The following is a 19,814-nucleotide window of genomic DNA, read 5'->3' as shown; positions in this document are numbered from 1 at the left end:
GCTTGGACCCCAGTGCCACTGTTGCTAGCTGTGTGAACTCGGTCAGGTGAGCGGATTTCCCTATACCTACGTTCTCTCATCCATAAAATGGCCTTGAGAGGACTGAATGAGTTGCTGCATATAAAACACCCGCAAGAGTTCCTGTTGCATGGGGCCAGGTACCTGTGAGACCCCGCTGCCCCCGTCCACCCCGCCATCACCATCACCATCACCACTGTATCAGCAAAACAGAGATCTTCTCAGTTGAAACTATGACCACGCCTGTCATCTCCAAAGTGCAGAACAAGTCCTTAGGATCTAGCTGGGCTGGGTTAGCCCGGCAGGCTGCCAAGCATTTGCTATGTAACATGAGCTAGTTATTTCACCGAAGTATCGGGTTGCCCGTCTTTAAAAATAGGGTTCACAATCCTGCCTGTGTACTACCGTGAGGATTTACATAAAAACAGGGATGTAAAGTGGTCAGTTCAATATCTGGTCCGTAAGGAGCACCCAATCGACTACAGTCACTGTTACGGAAGCTGAAGGCAGAAGATTCAACCTTGATCATCTCCACAGCCAAGGCAACCAGAGGAGAATCCACTGAAACAGGAAAAAGAAGCTGAAGAAAAAGGGGAAAACTTCATGGGGCTTAAGGGAGAAGTCTCATTAGAGAAGGGGCCACAGGGCGGGTCAGAGAAAGAGGTCTGAGAACTGAGTGGAAATCAGACGGCACCCCGCTACCAAGAACGCCATCTTCATAGAGCAGGAAGGGCAAACATCGTATTAGGGAGAGAAGCTGGAGGCTAGGGGCAGAGAGCAGAAGTGAATGAAAGAGAGAGGCTGTCCCCGGGAGAAGGGGGTAATTATTGCACTGAATGCTGAAGGAAACAGGAAGGCAGGACGGAGGACACAGATGGAGTAGTCAGGATGGGGAGAAGGAGGAGCACCCCTGAGACAGGACAGAAGGCACAAGGGACAAGCCACAGAGTATTCTGAAGCACACAAAGACAAAGCCTCCCTCGCTCCCCCACCAGCCAGGGGCTTTCCTGGCATCAGAGCCAATGTCTCTTCATTTTGGTCAGAAGAATGGATTTCGTCCCCACGTGTGGTTCCAAATCTGCTCAGCAAAGCAGGCAGCCAGGCTCCGTGCTGCGAGTGTGCACGAGGTGACGAAAGTTAGAGGAGAGGCTGAGCTGTCGAAAGTGGCAGCTGAGGCAAAAACCGCAGCATTTTAGGAAAGTGAAGGTCCGGCTTCTTTCCCCAACCCGAAGCCCATATACTCGAATGTCTGTGTGTTGTGTGAATACGTTCAGGTAAAACCCTCTTAAAGGAAAGGCAGCTTTATGCTTAGAACATCCCTCTTAATATCATATTTTCACATAAAGATTGAGTTTGGGATGTGGCAAGGGCTAAGCAAAATGCCGTAGACATTGAGTTCATGCACACGCAGAGCAGAAAAAGAATATTTTTTGTGGTTGGGATCAATATGTATTGCCCGATTTCAATTTTCATTTATTTATAAAAATTTTATTTGTTTATTTGAGAGAGTGAGCAGGAGAAAGAGAGAGAGAGCATAGAAGCAGGGATAGAGGGAGAGGGAAAAGCAGGCTCCCCACTGAGCAGGAAGCCCTACAAGGGGCCGATCCTCAGGACCCTGGTATCATGACCTGAGCCAAAGGCACACACTTAACCGACTGAGCCCCCAGGTGCCCTGCAATTTCAGTATTTCTAAGTGAGGACATAAGAAAGTACTCTAACATCTACTTTCACCATCATTTCATAAAGGAAAAAAAGATTGAATAAAAATCAGTTAAGCCCATAACTTCATAAAATAATTTAAAAAATTAAATAAATGTAGCAATATTAAACCCTTGCTATGCTGTTCTTATTCTCTCAGTTTTGAAGGTCAAAGGAAAACTGTCTCCTAGAATGGATATGGTCTGTGGCAGTTTGGATCAAAATGCTCAGGCGAATTACAAGGGAGCAGCAAAGTTTCTAGAGAGCAAGAGGCTCAGAGATGGCAGGGAGAGGGCATGGTGTCTGAGTTCAGATTATTTAACAACGGACGCAGAATGGAACACCAGTGACAGGGAACTGTGGAGGACAGGTGCCATACACTTGTTCAAGGGCAAGATGAAGCAGCAAAGGAGGCGGCTGGAGAAGGGACCCGGCAACCGTGGAGAGCCGGATGGGGGCACTCTGGGGGCTGTGCTTGGCCATGGGACTGCCCCCAAGTCTGGGGAGTGGGAAGCTCATGAAAAAAGAAGGGAGCAAGTGGTGAGGTGAGCCTTCAGGGAGGAAGGGGGCTCAGGGCAGGGAAGGGCGGAAGCAGCTATCGCAGGGGTGAGAGTGGGAGAGAAGGCACAGGTAGGGGAAGCTGGGGTCACAGGAAGGGGCAGGGCCTCGTGTGGAAAAATAAGAACAAGGAAAGATGGAAGCCATCAGGGAGGCTGGGGGGGCAAGGTGCAGTGGCCGCGCGATTCACCGCTCTCATTTTGGTTTTGTCGGCTTCTCCTGGGAGCCCAGCGGGGGAGAGACTAACCTTCCGCACACCTGTCCATTTCTTCCGAGTCCTGTAACCAGGCTGCCACTTTGCTCTGGCCTGTCGTGCAGGTCGCGGGGAGGCTGTTGCTGCATGGCAGAGGAGACTGCCATGGAAAGTTGTTTGGTGGCACCTACAATGAACAAAGCGGGGTGTACAGGTGAGCAGGTACCTGTATATTTAGGTGAGTTTTAAAATTTTTTTGAGGTATCCTCAAAGTGACCTCAAAAAAGAGAGGAAGAAAGAGCACACTCAAAATCCGAAGGAAGCTTCTAGGCTAAACCTGTACATGCCCAGCGAAGCCCAAATTCATAAGGAGTGACACTCATTAAGCTCTCTCCACCACACAGGGAAGGGGACAAGGCTTAAGCAAGTATGTGACAGCTCATCCTCCCAAGGGCAAACCAGCTTGAGGAGTTTAACTGGCTCAGCAGGCCTTATCTGACATAGGGTCCTTACGCTGTACTTTCAACTCAGGATTGAAGGCCTTTCCTTCCCCAAATCTCTCTGCTCCCTTACCATCAGCTCAAGACCTCGTCAGCCACATGTGATTCCTAAATACATTACCCACCACCAAGCAACCCTGCAATGCTTTGAATGCATTTTAAAAACTGTAGTCTATAAAAAGGCAGTCTCAGCAAATTATTATTACCCACAGCTGATAGACTTTCCAGTAAAGGGATTTTATGTGATACAAAGTCGCAGGAGGTAAAGAGATCATACAGTGAGTTCAATGAACACTTAGTTGAAAGCAGAAGCTTACTTCTGAAAAAGCTGAAACAACTCTAAAACTCCATATTTGACTTTCACATTCAATTGTAATTGATCGTGTCTGTTCTAAATCATCACGAACCGAATGATACACATATTTAGCAAACCCAGACTTATTTATTACCCACATAGGGCCACAAACCAATTAGCCTTCAGGAGTCTCATAATTTGATGCTTAAAATGCAAGGCAAGGGATTAAAAAGCTCTCTTCATTCTTTATTGCATCTTGCGAAACGTAATGGAAATCTTGCCCCGAGTTCCATCTTGGAAGTGTGTCGTTCATAACTCCAGCAACAGACCTTCTATGAAAACCAGAGTTCAAGGGCTTTCTTATTCCAAGGCAAACAGTGCGGAAGAACTGGTTTCAGTTCTCCATTCTCAGCTATCACTCAAGTTATTTAATAAATAACACAAGGGATGAAAATAATACATCTTTTATCAACAGTCTATGCTCAAGATGCCCACAGAAGCAGAAGAACCAAAGGATGAAACATTCAGATTTTTAAAATACCCTTCTGGGATATATTTCTTGTTTAGCTGGGATGAATCCGGGGATTCATTCTATTCTGTGGCGAGAATACAGGGGCCCAGGGAACCAGAGGACTATCTTAGTCATCTTATGTGGGGTCCCTCAGTAAGTGCCCTATTTCCCACCCTCTGACCTCCTGGTTCCTTTTCACTTCAGAACTGGTTAGTAGTAGGGTTAAACCACTACCCTGTTCCTAGGAGGATGACCTTGATGGAACCGTCCTTGGCAAGGCTATAACCAGAATGAAGTAAGGTTTAAGAGCCTTGGAAAATACAATTAATGGGATTTAACAAGAATTACTTAAGTAACTTCCATTGAAATACTGAAGAGTGAATACAAGAGTATTTCATTTCATCTGATTTGGCTGATCTTGAAGATTCCATGAGGTTTTTCAGTGTTATGCTAAGGAAACTTGGAATATATATATTACATATATCCATAAGTAAGACAATAGAGAAGGGCAGAATCTTCACTGAAAGGTTCTTAAACCCAACTCCTGATGGTGGCCTGTTATTCACAGATGTCTGTGTTCTCAATGGCAGGTGCGAAGTGGCAGCTGGAACACCCCTGGTCATCACAATGTGGCAATGGTCCAGAAAACTTAATTACTGAATCAAAGGCAGAGACAGTGGTCACCCCGCCTCTTGTCTCACCTTAATTTTTTAACAGGGAACACCTCTAGCTTTTCAGCCACATAAAAAAATGAACTCTTAATGTAGCCCAAAGAACAGCTTCAGCCTCCCTTAATTTGGTACCTGGTGTAATGGGAAGGGCACGGATTTTGGAAAAGGGAGATGAGGATTCAGATTCTGGCTCAGCTGTTTCACAGCCATGTCACTTCTGAAAACATTTTTTTTTTTTTTAACTGTCTCTGAGCTCGGGCTATATAAAGCTTAGAGATGAGTGAATGTCAAATGGTTAACACAGTGCCTCGCCATCCAGTCCACTATGTGTATTAAGGCCACATTCTCTAGCCAATTTACCCTAACCTCGAGAGGAAATTCAATGGTCTCTCTCTGGGTCTTGTAATATAGTACAGCTCCAGACAAGGAAGCAAGTTTCATTTTTAAAACTTTGTGGTCTTCTTATTACTACCCAGGAAGATATCAGTCTCTAGGGGCCGGTTAACCAAATGTTCACTCTACTTCCTAATATCCCTACAAAGTCATATAAAATTAGGATGTGGTCCATACGTACAAAGGACAAGTAATTGGTAACTCTCTTGGTGATCCACATTTCTACCTAATCTATAACTGATTAACTCTGATGCCCAGTGTCACTGTTGTCCTGAGGATTAGTTGACAAAATAAACCTTCTCTTCCTGGTTTGTCAAATGAGACCCAGTTATGTGCCTATATAATTGCCCAAGCAATTTCTGGGCTGATTTTCATATAACAAAGTCACACCTTTCCATCCACAACAGAAACATTAGCAGCTGGTGAGGATTCGGCAGTGGAGGTTGAAGGAAATATGTGAAAACTAGCATCTCTCGGTGACCTGACAATTTCATTTTGCCGGTACAATCGATGATGGCGGAGTTTGGAGACCCACGCATCAAACCAGTCCTGGGATTTCACCTGAAACAAAAAACAAGAAGAGACAGTAAGGGTGGAACCAATCTCCAATTTACCACTGGCACAGGCAAGTGAATTCCCCTGATAATGGCAGAGAAACTCTTCTCTGTTCTCAAACTATTGAAAAGTGACTTTACCTTCAAATGATAGATGTGCTCTTCTGTGTCAAGGTCTATTCTCCGAGCTTTCTTTTTAATTGACATGACCGAGAGTCCGACATCGATGCTTCCATGGACCTTCCCCTTTTGAATCTGAAGTCAGAAGACTAGTAAATAGGCTAGAAGGATATATGACTTTCTGTGTTTCTTTACTGAAGTGAGGGTAATGGAATCTTTAACTTATCTATGGGAGATGGAATACCACACCTCCTTTACAAAGAGAAAATGGTTTAGGTCCTTAATCTGAGAACAGCTGGAGCTGCTGTGACTTCCCACCAATTTTAACAAACAAGACTATTCATTTCTTTTCCTTTTTTCAATTTTATTTGTTTTTAGTAATCTCTACACCCAATGTGGGGCTTGAACTCATGACCCCAAGATCAAGAGTCACATGTTCTATCAACTGAGCCAGCCAGGTGCCCCAAGACTACGGGTTTCTGGCATAATTTACAATGCTAATTTTCATAATTCTAGATTGCATAGTTTATATCCCCCAAAAAGCTATGTTTAGTGGTTCCTAAAATAACTATGGTCAATCTTTGACCTACAACCCAGAATATCCCCCAAGTAATCAACCAGAAGCCAGCTGCTGAGGCCGAACTGGGCAGCTGGGACTAAGAGCTCAGAGCAGTCGGTGCTTCCTCTGGTTGCCCTTGTCTGATCAAGGACACACAGCTGATTCGATGGAGGAGATGGGGACAAAACAGAACCCTGACTTATTTCCCTCTGCCACACTGACAAGACGGACGGTATCTTCCAGTTTTACATGCAAACAACTACTTCAAGAAAATAATTTGCAATGATGTTAGTGAGTTAGGATTTCCAAGATAAAAGGATGCGTGAAACAGAAATGAAGTTCATAAGATCGGTTTCAAAAGGATATAGATAAGAACAAAGGTTGCTTTAAATCTCAAAATAAAGCACAGAAAGCATAGCTTATTGAGAGATGCAGGAAAAAAAATCTATTTGGGTTTTCTCTCCAAGACAGAAGGGGTCATTTTGTTAGTGTATCACATGTAGGTTTAACCTTCTGTTCTTAACGACATCCATGAAAATTGTTAAATTAAATCTTCATGCTCCAGTTAGAGATTTTTATGCTAGTGTGAGCACAAGCATAAAACACACCTTGCCTGGAACATGGAAGTCTGGGAGCTTGTTACATCTGACAGGCACACAAATGCACAAAGCTGGGAACTACGTCACAAGGCTTGCACAACGGTGGTGTTTACTCACTTTAAAACCATCTTTGAAACATGTCCTGCGTGCTACTTACATCGAGTGGTGCCTTTGAATACTTTAACATTCCATTATCCAGGACAAAAAAACGCTGCAAGAACCAAACAAGCCCGTTACCGGGTGCATTCTGAATCATATAGAACAGTCACAAGTGTGCGGCTAATGTGGCTTGGCATTTAGCAATCAGTATGTTTGATCATTTTCATGTATTTAATTCAGTGCACCTGGTCATCATCGGTCACATTAACTGGTCAGGAAATCTGAGCTTGAATTTCGTCTCATCAGCCTACTAGGGTTTGGGGTTTTTTGCTTTGTTGTGGTGGTGGTGGTGGTTGTTATTGTTTTAAACACACAATCCAGTGGGAATGCAATCTTTAATCATGGTTTTCCTCGGAGGGAAGGGGGTTGGGGGGCTAGAATCTCAGATCCTCAGCCATGACTTTCTGAATGAATCACACTGGGGTGTTTTTGAAAGTAAGAAATGAGAAGAACTCAGTTGAGGTCACAGTGATTCTGTGAGGAGCTTCACTTTTTTTCACCCTGGATGTAAACTCCTACATTTCCCTGGATACCATGGAAAATTCCTGAAAATGCTCAAGTCTGGTACGGGAGTTGGTGAACTAGATCTATGAGTAAGAAATTATCTGGGAAGTTTAAGAAGGAGCTTTAGCAATTTACTTGCATCTCCACTTAGCAAAATGCTTACATTTCACTTTTAGTACAAGATATTAAATATTGTTTCTGAGTTACTTTAAGAGCAAAAAAAAAAAAAAAAAAAAAAAAGAGAAAAAGATTTTTGGCAGTTTTTGTCTCCTCCAAGATGCTCCTGGTCCAGTCCAAATGAATCTAGCCATCATTGCTTCACAAACGCGCAGGAACCCTCTGCTGATTTCCTTTCCCGGGGCAATTCACAAGGGAAAGAACAGCTCTCAGGACCCAATCGAACAATGGGTCCAGTGCTCTCCTATAGTCTCCACAGATGCAAGGAGTCTTTCTACTGTTGGAAAACTACTCTGCTGGGAAGGTTTTATGCGATTCGGGAACACTTAGCTGCCGCTGTGGCAAGCGGTCAGGCTCAGGTACTAACTACTCTGCACGAAACTCAGAGAAGGTCAGAAAAACCCCTTCGACACAGGTTCTAGGGCAATAAGTGAGCCTTGGAAGAAAGCATCTCCACAGCTGAAAAACACTTCATTACTCAATCACCCATGGCTCGGGCTATCAAATAGGCTATTACTTGAATAAATATCTGTGGCATTAGAGCCCAGGAGAACAGGCAATGCAAGTGAGAACCTCTTACTATTTACATAGAAAAGTGCTCAAAGGCATGGCCCGGAAAGAGTGGCTGTTAAACCACAGCCAGTCTGGCTGAGATGTGGACCTGAGAATGCGATCAGTGAGCGATTCAGAGAGCATGGGTTTCTTTGACTTCTTTTTTCTCCTTTTCCATTTCTACCTATCAAAGAACGTGAGCGAAGATCATCTATTGTGTGATCACAGGGGAAGAGCTTAGCAGGGCCACTGATTCGAGGAGCCGCAAAGTAATGAGGCCAGCATGAAAAACACAAGGTGATTCTAGGAAGGAGTATGACCAGGGGGCCAAAATCCAAGGAAGAATAAGGGTAGAGAGAAATTCTAGGTTTTGGGATAATATTATGGCTTCACGGGAGACTGAGGAGGCTTCTGACAAGTGACAAGAAACACTAGTCAGAAACCTCTTGGACCTATTTTTACTTCACCCTCAGAGTCAGGGGACGGGGGCAACATTTTCCATCCATTAACTTTAAATCTTTCCCTTAAATGGCAAAAAAGCTATTTCCTAAGGACCCAGTGATTTCAGAGACAGTACTGGTGGTCTATCGAAGGGCTGATACTGAAAATGGAGGACAATTTTCTCCTTCTTAGCACTACGGTATTCTCGTTACTCAGGTAATTGCAACAGCGCAGTACCAAATACTTGCTCCATAATTAAAACTGGAAGACGGAGAAAGGATGTGGGGCAGGGGGAGAAGAACAAGCCACATCCTTCCGAGGGCGGTAAACCGACTTCCAAGATCAGTGACTGAGCATCTCCAGTTTGCACTGGTAATAATCATTCCAAGACTTCATCCTAAGGACTTACACAGACATTTGTGTGGGAGGATGGTCATCACAACACCATAACAGTAAAAAAGTCAGACATATCCTCCATGTCCAGCAATAGGAAATTGGTTCAATCATGGTGGAATATCTAACAAAAATCCATCCAATGGAACATATGTATACATTTAAAAACATATTGTTAATAAGCACATAGTCATATTATTATTGTTTAATATTCATATTATTTCTAAATGAAAAGCAGCAGAGTAGACAACATGTACAAGCTGGACATTAACTATCATGTAAAATATGTTTTCTCTGCATACCGATATTACAGATCTCAGTCTTAAATAGGTAGAATAGGAGGAAGCCTATACAGTTAAAAAAAAAAATAGAAAGGCTGTAACAGTTACTTTATGCATACAAACATACTCTCTGATTTCCACCTAATGACACCAAATAAGATCCTCTCTAGGACAAAGACGATCTGAAGGTGAATACGATGAAAATGGTACCTTGTGCCAGCCTTTTAAAGGCCATTTTCTTTTCTTCAGCATAAAGCCTTCATGCTTGTCTGGTCTCTGGACATTGGTTTGGCCTATTTTCAGCCCTTCTATAATTTCCCAGCTGTCAGCTTCCTGAGAGAAAAGAAGAAAAACTAAATCACATGTTTTTCAGTGTTTGATGACACGGTCAAAGCGGACTCTTAAGTAGAAGCTGCTTTTGAAGGAACACCAGACGCACCAGGACTATGATCCCCATCCTGGTGCAAAGTCTAACATTCGACACAGCGTTGTGCTGGTAAGTGAAGTTAAAATGAGTTTCCAGGTAGACCTGGATGCTCACAGGCCCATCTGAGAGGGCTGGCTGCTGGACTTAGGGGCAGAATGGAGTTTTGATGTCATGCACTTGGAAGGTTTAAAATACATTTTTCCAGAGAGTTCATCTCTGGGCACCAAGCCACTTGAACAGTTGAAGGGAAGGCTGTTTTGATGACAAGTGTTCAATTAGTGCAGAGTCCTGGCCTTCTGTGCAAAATGGAAAGGCCACAGTGTTCTGAGTGGCCCATTACCTACTCAACTAGAGGTGGTGCCGTGGGCTGCACGCATTTCAGAGCTCACAGGACGTGCCCTGCTAACCACAACCCCCAGAAGTCCATGCTTTTGAAGACACGCATCCTGAGAAACACGCATGCTTAGGAGCCCACGAAAAGAGCACCAGATCTCAGGCCAGAAATCTGGGATCCTAGAGGCTACATGATCATCCTCCTTTGTTAAAAACAGACCAAATCATGGTTTCTTCTTTTAAAGATGCATTCTGTGTGTCTATGATGTCTACATTTTTTAATGAGTTGTCAACATTTAAAAGTCAGAAGATTTCAGATGTAAAAAACATCTGAATTTTGGGGCACCTGGGTGGCTCAGTAGGTTAAGCAACTGCTTTTGGCTCAGGTCATGAGCCCGGGGTCCAGGGATCAAGCCCTGCATCGGGATCCCTGCTCAGTGGGGAGCCTGCTTCTCCTTCTCCCTCTGCCTGCCACTCTGCCTACTTGTGCTCTCTCTGTCAAATAAGTAAATAAATATATATATATATATATATATTTTTTTTTTTAAAGATTTTATTTATTTATTTGACAGAGAGAAATCACAAGTAGATGAAGAGGCAGGCAGAGAGAGAGAGAGAGGGAAGCAGGCTCCCTGCTGAGCAGAGAGCCCGATGCGGGCCTTGATCCCAGGACCCTGAGATCATGACCTGAGCCGAAGGCAGCGGCTTAACCCACTGAGCCACCCAGGCGCCCAAATATATTTTTTTTTTAATCTGAATTTTGAATGTCTTATTCAAGTCTATGAGATCTGGCAGCACTGGCCCTGCCACGAGGGAAGTCGTCAGCTTGTCACAGTGCCTTTTGGGCCTGTCTCCATGTTAGATACGTGGCCCCTAGCAGCATTCCAGGTTTTCAGATCACTGGACCAGGTGATTCCTAAGGGCCTTTGTAGCTCCAAAGTAACTGCAGACCCGACCATCACTGATATTCTAGATCTCGGGCATGTGATGCAATGGGGCAGCAGAGGCAGGAGCAACAAGGTCACACCCCACACACAACGGCTCCAACCCCTCCCACCGCACAGGGAAGCCCAGTCTCTCGGGGTAACTGCTTGGCGGGCTCAGCTTCGGAAAGCTGGGTGCAGCGCCACCCATGAGGGCAGGGCTCTCTGAGGAATGCCCCATCTCAAACTGACCTGGGAAACTGCCTTCCAAAGAGATACAGTCTATCAGGAATCATCCTTCAACCACAGACCAGAGGCTTCAACAGGAATGGCTGATGCATTCCACCTCAGGGCCGATGGGCCTGCTGGTGCAAAGGTCTAGGTGGCGACTGCCCAGAACCTGCTGAAGAACCATGAGGCTCTGACAAGGCCCAGAGGCACAGGTGCCATGACCAGTTACTGACGCTGGCCCTGGGGGTGGGAAGGGAGGGCTGATAGAGTTACCTACCATTCCCCTTTTCCTTTTTCCCTCCCTTCTGGGGGGGGGTTTCCCTCCCAGAAACCCCTTGCCCTATGGCCAAGTCACATCTCTGTTTAAGGTCAAGTAGGTATAAACGGGGGTGTGTTTTTTCACAGTAAGTTATGTTTCTAGGACATGCAGCCGAACATTGCTTCATTCTAGCATCACTAAGCCTAGGAGACACTCCTGGCTTATAAAAAGCCCTCTCACTCAACATCGTCCCCCTGTTCTTCCAAATCCAACTCTAAATGCTCCCTCCACTGGACAAAGAAAACCAATCTGAGACCAGTGCCATTTGTTTGTCTACTTGGTCATCCGTGAGGGGTCCCCGTGAATGAACTATTTACTTTACAAAAACACACTTACTGGTATCCACTTATCAGCCTTAAGAACCTTTACAGTATTTGTAAGTGTCTCCTTACACACAGCCCAAGAAATAATTTTCTACTTGAAGATAACACTGTCAGAAACTGTGATTGAGCTGGTCAAAACTGTTAATTAGATACAGCAATTTATTAATTTTTTTTTTTTTTAAGAGAAAGAGAGTGCATGAGCAGGGAGGAAGGGGTAAAGGGAGATGGAGAGAGAGAATCCCAAGCAGGCTCCATGCCCAGTGTGGAGCCCCACGCAGGGCTTGATCTCCTGTCCCTGAAATCATGACCTGAGCCAAATTCACGAGTTGGATGTTTAATCAACTGAGCTACTCGGGCACTGCTAGATATAGTAATTTTTAAAATAATATTTCTGATGAGACAATTTCAGGCTATATACCATTTTGGACAATACTAGTACAGGTGGCATTCTGGTCCAGAGCACAAAGTAGGGTGCTCTGGTATTCCCATTTTAAAATACTGAACTGGAACTCAACAAATCAGCATTGTTTATGAATGTTAGAATAATTAAAGAAAATACTAGGTTCTACTACCACCAGAAAAGTAAATTAAAATTTTCTAAAAATGAAAGCTTTCTACTGATTTCTTTTTAAAAGTGTGATACAATCAAGTAATTAAAGAAAACTCTATATGTGTAAATATATTCATTAGAGTTTTCTGTTCTTAGATAGCAGCTGTATTTAATGACATTTCTATTTTTAGTAGCCCTATCCATGGATAGCATCTCTAGAACATTTTCATTTTAAGCTAGATCTTATTTGAAGGCTAGTATTCATCTTTGACTTATTCTGTGTGTGTGTATGATGTGCGTATATATGTGATATGTGTGTGTATATACAGAATGTGTATATACATCTTTTATACTTATATATGTATATATATTTATATATGGTGTGTGTGTGTGTGTGTGTGTGTTGAAGAATACACTGGAAAACTTGTAAAATGGAAATATTTAATAAATATAGTGCTTTTTGGATTTTTTTCTAATTAAACACGGACTATAATACCAACTTATTGCTATGGTGCTATGGCTACTGATTTCTATCACACAAGTTTTTTTTTAATTTCACTACAGAGGAGGGAAAAAAAGGGATGAGATAGAAAAGGCAAGAAATTAAAATGTATTTTTAAAGATAAATGCAGTAGCTCCAAACAAATAACTCCATTTGCTCTAATCCAATGTTACTAAAGCCAAAGGAAATTGAAAAGAATCCTAATACAGTTCTAACCATTAAATAAGCTGTCAAACTGACAAAGAGGCAAGGAGGTGAATCCAGAGTAAACAACATTCTCCCTATTTCAATTATAATGCTGATGAGAATGCTGTAAATAAGATGTGTAAGATATGGAAACCGCCCAACTCAGGAGTTACTACCACCCACCTCTATGCCTAGTAGACTAGGTTGACCTCAAGAAAGTTAGTATCACTTTCTGAAAAATGAAGAATTTTTTTGTTATTTCAACTGATCCTAATTTTCTGTTTTAAAGTCTCCAATTTCCGTTGGTTTACTTATAATAGAAACAGAGTCAAAAGCCCTAATGTGATCATATCAGGACTTGAGTCAGATACACAAACATTTTTGTTGTTCCAGAAATATGCTTTTTATCTAATAATAACTAAAAAGAGAAAGTTATCTGATAACAGCCCCTAGTCTGCTCAACAGAGACATTTCCTTTCTCCAGAGTCTCTCTAGATGCAGGACAGCCGGGGGCAGGTGGTCTGGGAACGTGCTGCCGAAGGTGGAAACACCAAACAAAGAAGGTCAACAGATCCTGAGTCAGGACACTGCGTACTTCAGTGTTGTTCCACCACCCACCGGGGCCTAGGAAGCCTGTGTTCTTGCAAATGGACTGAGAGAGGGTGAGGTGCTATGGTCCCTGGAAGGGATGGGATCCTCTGATTTCATGAGGCCCCTGGAGATAGGGTACCTATGAAGACAAAACCCACCACAACAAGAGCAGCAGTCCTAGAGCAGGATCCACAGAGGATAACGGGAAGCGGATGCTTTTGGAGCCTGACCCAGATGCCCCCATCAGGCCAGCGGATCCTGCCCCAGTTGCCTGGGCGAGAATCTCCCTCCTCCACAGCTGCGGCATTTACAGCTCAGCCTCTCCCTCCCTCAAGACTCTCACCTACTGAAGGACACAAGAGTACAAACAGCCGAGGGAACAAAAAGTCCCTGCCTCAGGATGAGAGCAAATCTGTGGTCCAACCCATGCTCCAGGGCTCACCCTGGGAACAGGGTCCAGGGGGAACTCCAGCGCAAACCCCTTCCCGCACTGCCCTCGCCTCTTTGCTTCTCCTTGTCCCGAGGGCTCTCCCTCAATAAATCACAAACCGCCTACGCCAAGTCCCCCTTCTAGACGACCCGATGTAAGACAGAAGGTAAGCTAAAGTAAGAGATGTCGTAAGCACAGCCATAGGCTGGGGCAGAGGATGCATGGTGGGGGGAGGAGCAGCCTTTGAAGAAGGAGTCCTGTGGGCCTGGCTTAGAAGAGTAGGAGTTTGGGGTGCCTGGGTGGCTCAGTGGGTTAAGCCTCTGCCTTTGGCTCAGGTCATGATCTCAGGATCCTGGGATTGAGTCCCGCATCGGGCTCTCTGCCCCGCAGGGAGCCTGCTTCCTCCTCTCTCTCTCTCTGCCTGCCTCTCCGCCTACTTGTGATCTCTCTGTCAAATAAATAAATAAAAATCTGTTAAAAAAAAAAAAAGTAGGAGTTTTAGCACGGCACAGGAGAGACTCCAGAAGGAGCAGACATGCCGCACTGCAGGAGAGCAAGAGCACGGCCAGGATCAGGAACTGTGCGCAAACGGACGTAGCCAGACTATACAGTCAGACGCCAAGGATGCTAGCAGTGCACGTGGTGGGAGACGAGGGACGAGAGAAAGCCTCGTGGGCATCTGCTCTTTATTACTGTTCTTGTACTAGACCGCTAGTTTATTACACGAGGATAAAACTCGGGAAGAGCCAGACGGAAGGGACACAGAGGGCAACTCTTGGCACGGGGTGTGGAGCTTCCATGCCCTCAGCTTCCATGCCCTCTGCAGGGGGGCAATCCCCCAGGGCCTCCCTGTGCTCAACAACCAGAAAGTTCCTCCTGATCTGTGCTTTTTTTTTTTTTTTTTAAGATTTTATTATTTATTTTATTTGACAGACAGAGATCACAAGTAGGCAGAGAGGCAGACAGAGAGAGAGAGAGGAGGAAGTAGGCTCCCTGCTGAGCAGAGAGCCTGATGCAGGGCTCGATCCCAGGACCCTGAGATCATGACCTGAGCCGAAGGCAGAGGCTTTAACACACTGAGCCACCCAGGCGCCCCCTGATCTGTGCTTTTAATACCAGCAACTCTCCTTTCTGTTTCTGCGTGTCCGTCTCAGAGGTCTCCTGTCACCGTGTATCTCCCACCATCCTGGTTTCTGGCACACACCTCACGGCTATCTGACTCTGGACAGCTAACTTAGTGATGCCCCAAGTCTCAGTTTTCCTTCTCAGCAAAATGAGAAGAACATTGGTAGTCACTTCGTTGAGGAGGCTGATGTTGGAAAAGAGTGTCTGTACTGATCCAATGCCTGGGACAAAGGAGATGCTCAAGAAATGTTAGCTGCCTTGCCCACTGCCCCAGTATTTACTTCTCTCTCTCCGCTAGCTGCCTGTAAGAGAGAACTGATGTTTTCAAAAAGATTACTAGCTGTAGTTACCAGGTAGGCATTCTCTCTGTTTGCCATTCAAATAGAAATCAGATCATCTTCTCTTTCTCTCTAAATTATTTTTTAAGTTTGATAACCCCCTTTCCTTAGTTCTGCAGTCTACTCCAGTCCAGTACCACAAACTTTATAACTTGCAATGTCTTCCAAACATAAAGAGCACAAGCATATATATTCCATACCATGAAGTATGCTCTTTCCTTAAAGGATTCTGTTTAGTATAGGATAAGCGAAGTGGAAGAACCAGTAATAAATATTTCAAAGTCCTTTTGGGGAAATAAAGTGCTAGTTTTATATTTGCATTCCAAATCCCCAAGCATTCTATTCTCTGAGTTTCTCCAGAGGAGAGGCAGCCCACTGAAGAAAACTGCAGGGAGTAGAGCAAGGGGTAGGGATGAATAGGATAGCATCTCCTCAACTTTTCTTTACGAAAAGTTTTCGTAAAAAATTTGTTTGAGACACAAATGAATTTAGATGTCTTCCCAGTCTAAGAAAGAGAAGGCTTCTGAAGGGAGGGAATGCTGGGTTCCATTAAACAAAAGAGGTTTTCATCAGTAGCCTGTGGTGTTCTCCTCAGAGCTCACAGCAAGGAAGGCCTGGGACTCTGAATGTCCAACAGCCCCTCCAGGCAGGTGCTACTGGACCTACAGCAGGGCTAGAACTGAAATAGTCTTAAGTCTGAATCCCTGCCCTGCCAATGAACAGCTTTTTCAGACTTTGAGCAAGTTCCTCATTCTCGGTTTCCATATTTGCAAACGTAATAGATACCTACAGTGCACGGAGCTGTTAGCAAGGGTTCTGTTCAATGGGATCGTGTATTTAAGCACCTGGCACCTTTCCTGGGATGCAGTACACAGGCAATCATGGTAGCTCTTGCTGCTGTTGTTAGTACTGTGATTTTTTGCTGGACCCAGTGATTTTTTTTATTAGCTTGATGTAGAAATAGCTGCTCATGTCTCCAACAGGAGAATGACCATGGTTTCTCTTCATTTAAACTAAAGAGTATTTCGGATCTTTGTAGTCCTGCAATTCCCAGCAAAATATACTTTAATCTGTTCCTCCCTCACACCGGGCAGAGAAAGCCAACATACTAGAGATAGAAAGATGTGGCAGCAGAGGCCCATGGGAGGAATCCCAGCTACCCTAAGGGAAGTCAGGTGGAAGGCCTGTTTATAGTCCTGCTGGCCCCAGAGCAGGCATCATGCCATCCTAGAAAGCATCACATCCCGTCACTGACCTTGGAAAGGGGGACCGGCTCTGGTTCTAGCAACTGCCGACTGACAGAGGGCTCCGTGCTGGAGGAAGCAGTCCTCTCCAGGACGTGGATACTCTGAAAATACATGGAAATACAGCCCAGCATTAGACAATCCATTTTTTATGCAGATGGACCTGGAGGTGAGATCACGTGGATCACAGTAAGAACAGTGAACCACATTAACAATGGCAAGTTCCCGAGGAGACCAAAGGCAACACTAACAGAAAAATGTCAGCACAGGATTTGGTTTCTTCTTCTTATGCCTATGTTGTTCAGCTCGTGCTGGAGGGCTGGTTCCGGGCTTGGAGAAAAGTTCAGAGATCAACAGATTTAAAAAACCACAGAGCATGTCTCAACATATGTATAACTTTATGAGAATGTACATCTACCACTCAGTCTTACATAAATGTATTTGCTTACCTCTCCAAGGGCAACAGACAAAAAGGAAGGTCTGTATCAAAAAAACCTCTGAGCTTTAACACCACTTAAGTCTCTAGATCTGCTTATAATTCTTATGAAATAATTACAATTGTAATATCTTACAATACTTTTTAAATGCACAGAGAAGAAAACAGTTCATCAAATACAATAAACAGTAGCCTGTGTTTTACAGAAGATGAAAAGCACTCACAGATCAGTAAGATAGTATTCCAACAGAAAAATAGGCAAAGTGCATGAACAGGCAACTCATGCAGAACATTTAAAAAGACATTCAACCTCAACCTCAGAAGTAGTCAAAGAAAAGAAAACCAAACTAATAATGTTTTTTTTAACCATCAGATTCAAAAATGGATCAGCTGGGGCAAACGGAGTTTGATTAAATCAGGTATAACTGGAGTAAGATTAAATCAGGTATAATCTTTCTAGGAGTCATTTTATTATGAAGCCTTTGGAGAAAGAAGAACATGCCTCATTGACCCAGCAATCCCACAGCTGAATCTTTACCCTAAGGAAATCAGACTGGTATACAAAGATACAAGGACAGACAGTTTACTAAAGTATTATTTTGTTGTAGTAAAAAAATAACTAATACATGTGACTTTTAAGGGGGTTCCATGAAATGATTTGAAATAACAATATGACTGATATATATTTATTGATATGGAAAAAATACCCAAATGATGTCCTGACAACAGGAAAACCATGCTATAAAGAGCACGCAGAATATGATGGTGCTATACAGGTAGTCAAAACATATTCCTTCGTGCTAACAGTAGCTATGTAAAGGTGGTAGGATTATAGGAGATTTTTAACTTTTCTTAATATATTTTTTAGTGCAGTAAATAGATATTACTTATATTTTTGGGAAAAATTAAATATTTTCTATGAGGGAATAAACTTGAAAGACATCAAAGAAATAATAGAGTTAATATTTAGGTATAGACTGAAAATGAAATGTGACATTTTTACTTTAGTGAGAACATTTCACTGGCTCAACAGACAAGGTCAGTATTACAGTTAGTTACTCATTGAGGCCTCTCTTTTCTTCTCTTGACTGGAAAACTATTAGAAGGAAATTACGCTTTGACCTGAGCCATTTTTTTTCTAATTTCTTGGTAAGTTTTATGCTTTTATTTCTCTTACCTTGAAAATAAAGGGTCTGATCATAGATTTTTAAAATCCTACCCAAATATATATATATTTAAGATTTTATTTATCTGACAGAGAGAGACATACAGAAAGAGGGAACACAAGCAGGGGTAGTGGGAGAGGGAGAAGCAGGCTTTCCGCAGAGCAGAGAGCCTGATGAAGGGCTCGATCTCAGGACCCTGGAATCATGACGCAAGCCGAAGGCAGAGGCTTTAACCCACTGAGCCACCCAGGCACCCTCCCACATCAGGCTCTGCTTAACAGGGAGCGTGCTTCCCCCTCTCCCTCTGCCCGCCTCTCTCTCTCTCTACTTGTGATCTCTGTCTGTCAAAAAAAAAAAAAAAAAAAAATCTTGCTATTTGTAACAACATGGATGGAACTAGAGGGCATTATGCTAAGCAAACTAAGTCAATCAATCAGAGAAAGACAATTACCATATGATTTCACTCCCATGTGGAATTTAAGAAACAAAACAAAGGAGCATAGGGCAGGGAGGAAAAAATAAAACAAGACAAAATCAGAGAGGGACACAAACCATAAGAGACCCTTAATCATAGGAAACAAACTAAGGGTTGCTGGAGGGGAGGGGGGTGAAGGGATGGAGTAACTGGGTGATGGGCATTAAGGAGGGCACGTGATGTAGTGGGAACTGGGTGTTATATAAGACTGATGAATCACTGATCTCTAAATCTGAAACTAATAATACACTAAATGCTAATTAATTGACTTTAGATTTAAAAGAATGGGGGGAAAAGTAAGAAAAAAAAATAGTTCCTTACCCCACATAATGCATGATTTGTTTCTGGGAGAAGAAAATATGCTAGCCCAGAAAAATTCCATGAAATGAATTGTCTGGTAAATTTATGTGTATTTGGGGGGGGGGATCCCTATTTACAGAGTTATTAAATACAAAACTGAAAGAGGTCCTATTCTAAAGTCAATAGACTAAAATCAAACCATCATGGTGTAGTGTGGGGTAGTGCAAAGAATGTCGATCGGGGCAGCTGGTAGGGAAGTAGAATTCTATCTCTGGCATCTCTTCCAAACTACACATATCATCCCACACATAGATTCTGATGAGCCCCCAGGGATAATCTCCCACATTCTCATCCCAGTGAGGAGCACTGCTATTGATGGGGGAATCATCAGCTCTGCTGAATGAGAAAGGGATGAGAAATGAGCAAAATGAGAAAAACCACTGGCTTACAGTCGGATGAAACTAGAACTGAACTTGGGTTCTGAACACATACTAAGTACTTGTTTGGGGCTATTACTTAATTTCTCTCTGCATCTATATCCTTGTCTTCTGGAAAAAGAGAGAATAGTATGAGCTACCTTACAAGTTTAACGTAAACATTAAGTGAAATACATGACAATGATATTAAATAAATGTGAATTTATTTATTATAAATTATATATATATAATGAATTATATTGTGAATTATATTGTGCCATTTAGATCTATGATATTTTATCAAATAAATATGTCAGACTCTA

The 19,814-nt window shown here is 43.3% G+C and overlaps 1 protein-coding gene across 10 annotated transcripts in view; it reads right to left on the bottom strand.

Annotated features, from left to right (window-relative positions):
• OSBPL6 (oxysterol binding protein like 6) overlaps positions 1–19,814 on the bottom strand; it is a 203,783-nt gene that overhangs the window by 52,205 nt on the left and 131,764 nt on the right. For all 10 annotated transcript variants that reach the window (XM_032356047.1, XM_032356048.1, XM_032356052.1 and 7 more), the window contains exons 4-9: positions 16,710–16,802; positions 9,387–9,509; positions 6,827–6,880; positions 5,533–5,646; positions 5,228–5,398; positions 2,522–2,654 (exon numbers count right to left, since the gene is read on the bottom strand). In XM_032356047.1, the coding sequence (XP_032211938.1) occupies positions 2,522–2,654; positions 5,228–5,398; positions 5,533–5,646; positions 6,827–6,880; positions 9,387–9,509; positions 16,710–16,802 (688 nt within the window). The remainder of the gene's footprint in view (positions 1–2,521; positions 2,655–5,227; positions 5,399–5,532; positions 5,647–6,826; positions 6,881–9,386; positions 9,510–16,709; positions 16,803–19,814) is intronic.

The sequence above is a fragment of the Mustela erminea genome, chromosome 8 (assembly GCF_009829155.1).
Source record: "Mustela erminea isolate mMusErm1 chromosome 8, mMusErm1.Pri, whole genome shotgun sequence".
NCBI classification, from domain to species: Eukaryota; Metazoa; Chordata; class Mammalia; order Carnivora; family Mustelidae; genus Mustela; species Mustela erminea.
The sequence above is the reverse complement of the archived record's forward strand: the minus strand, read 5'-3'. Positions and strand labels throughout refer to the sequence as shown.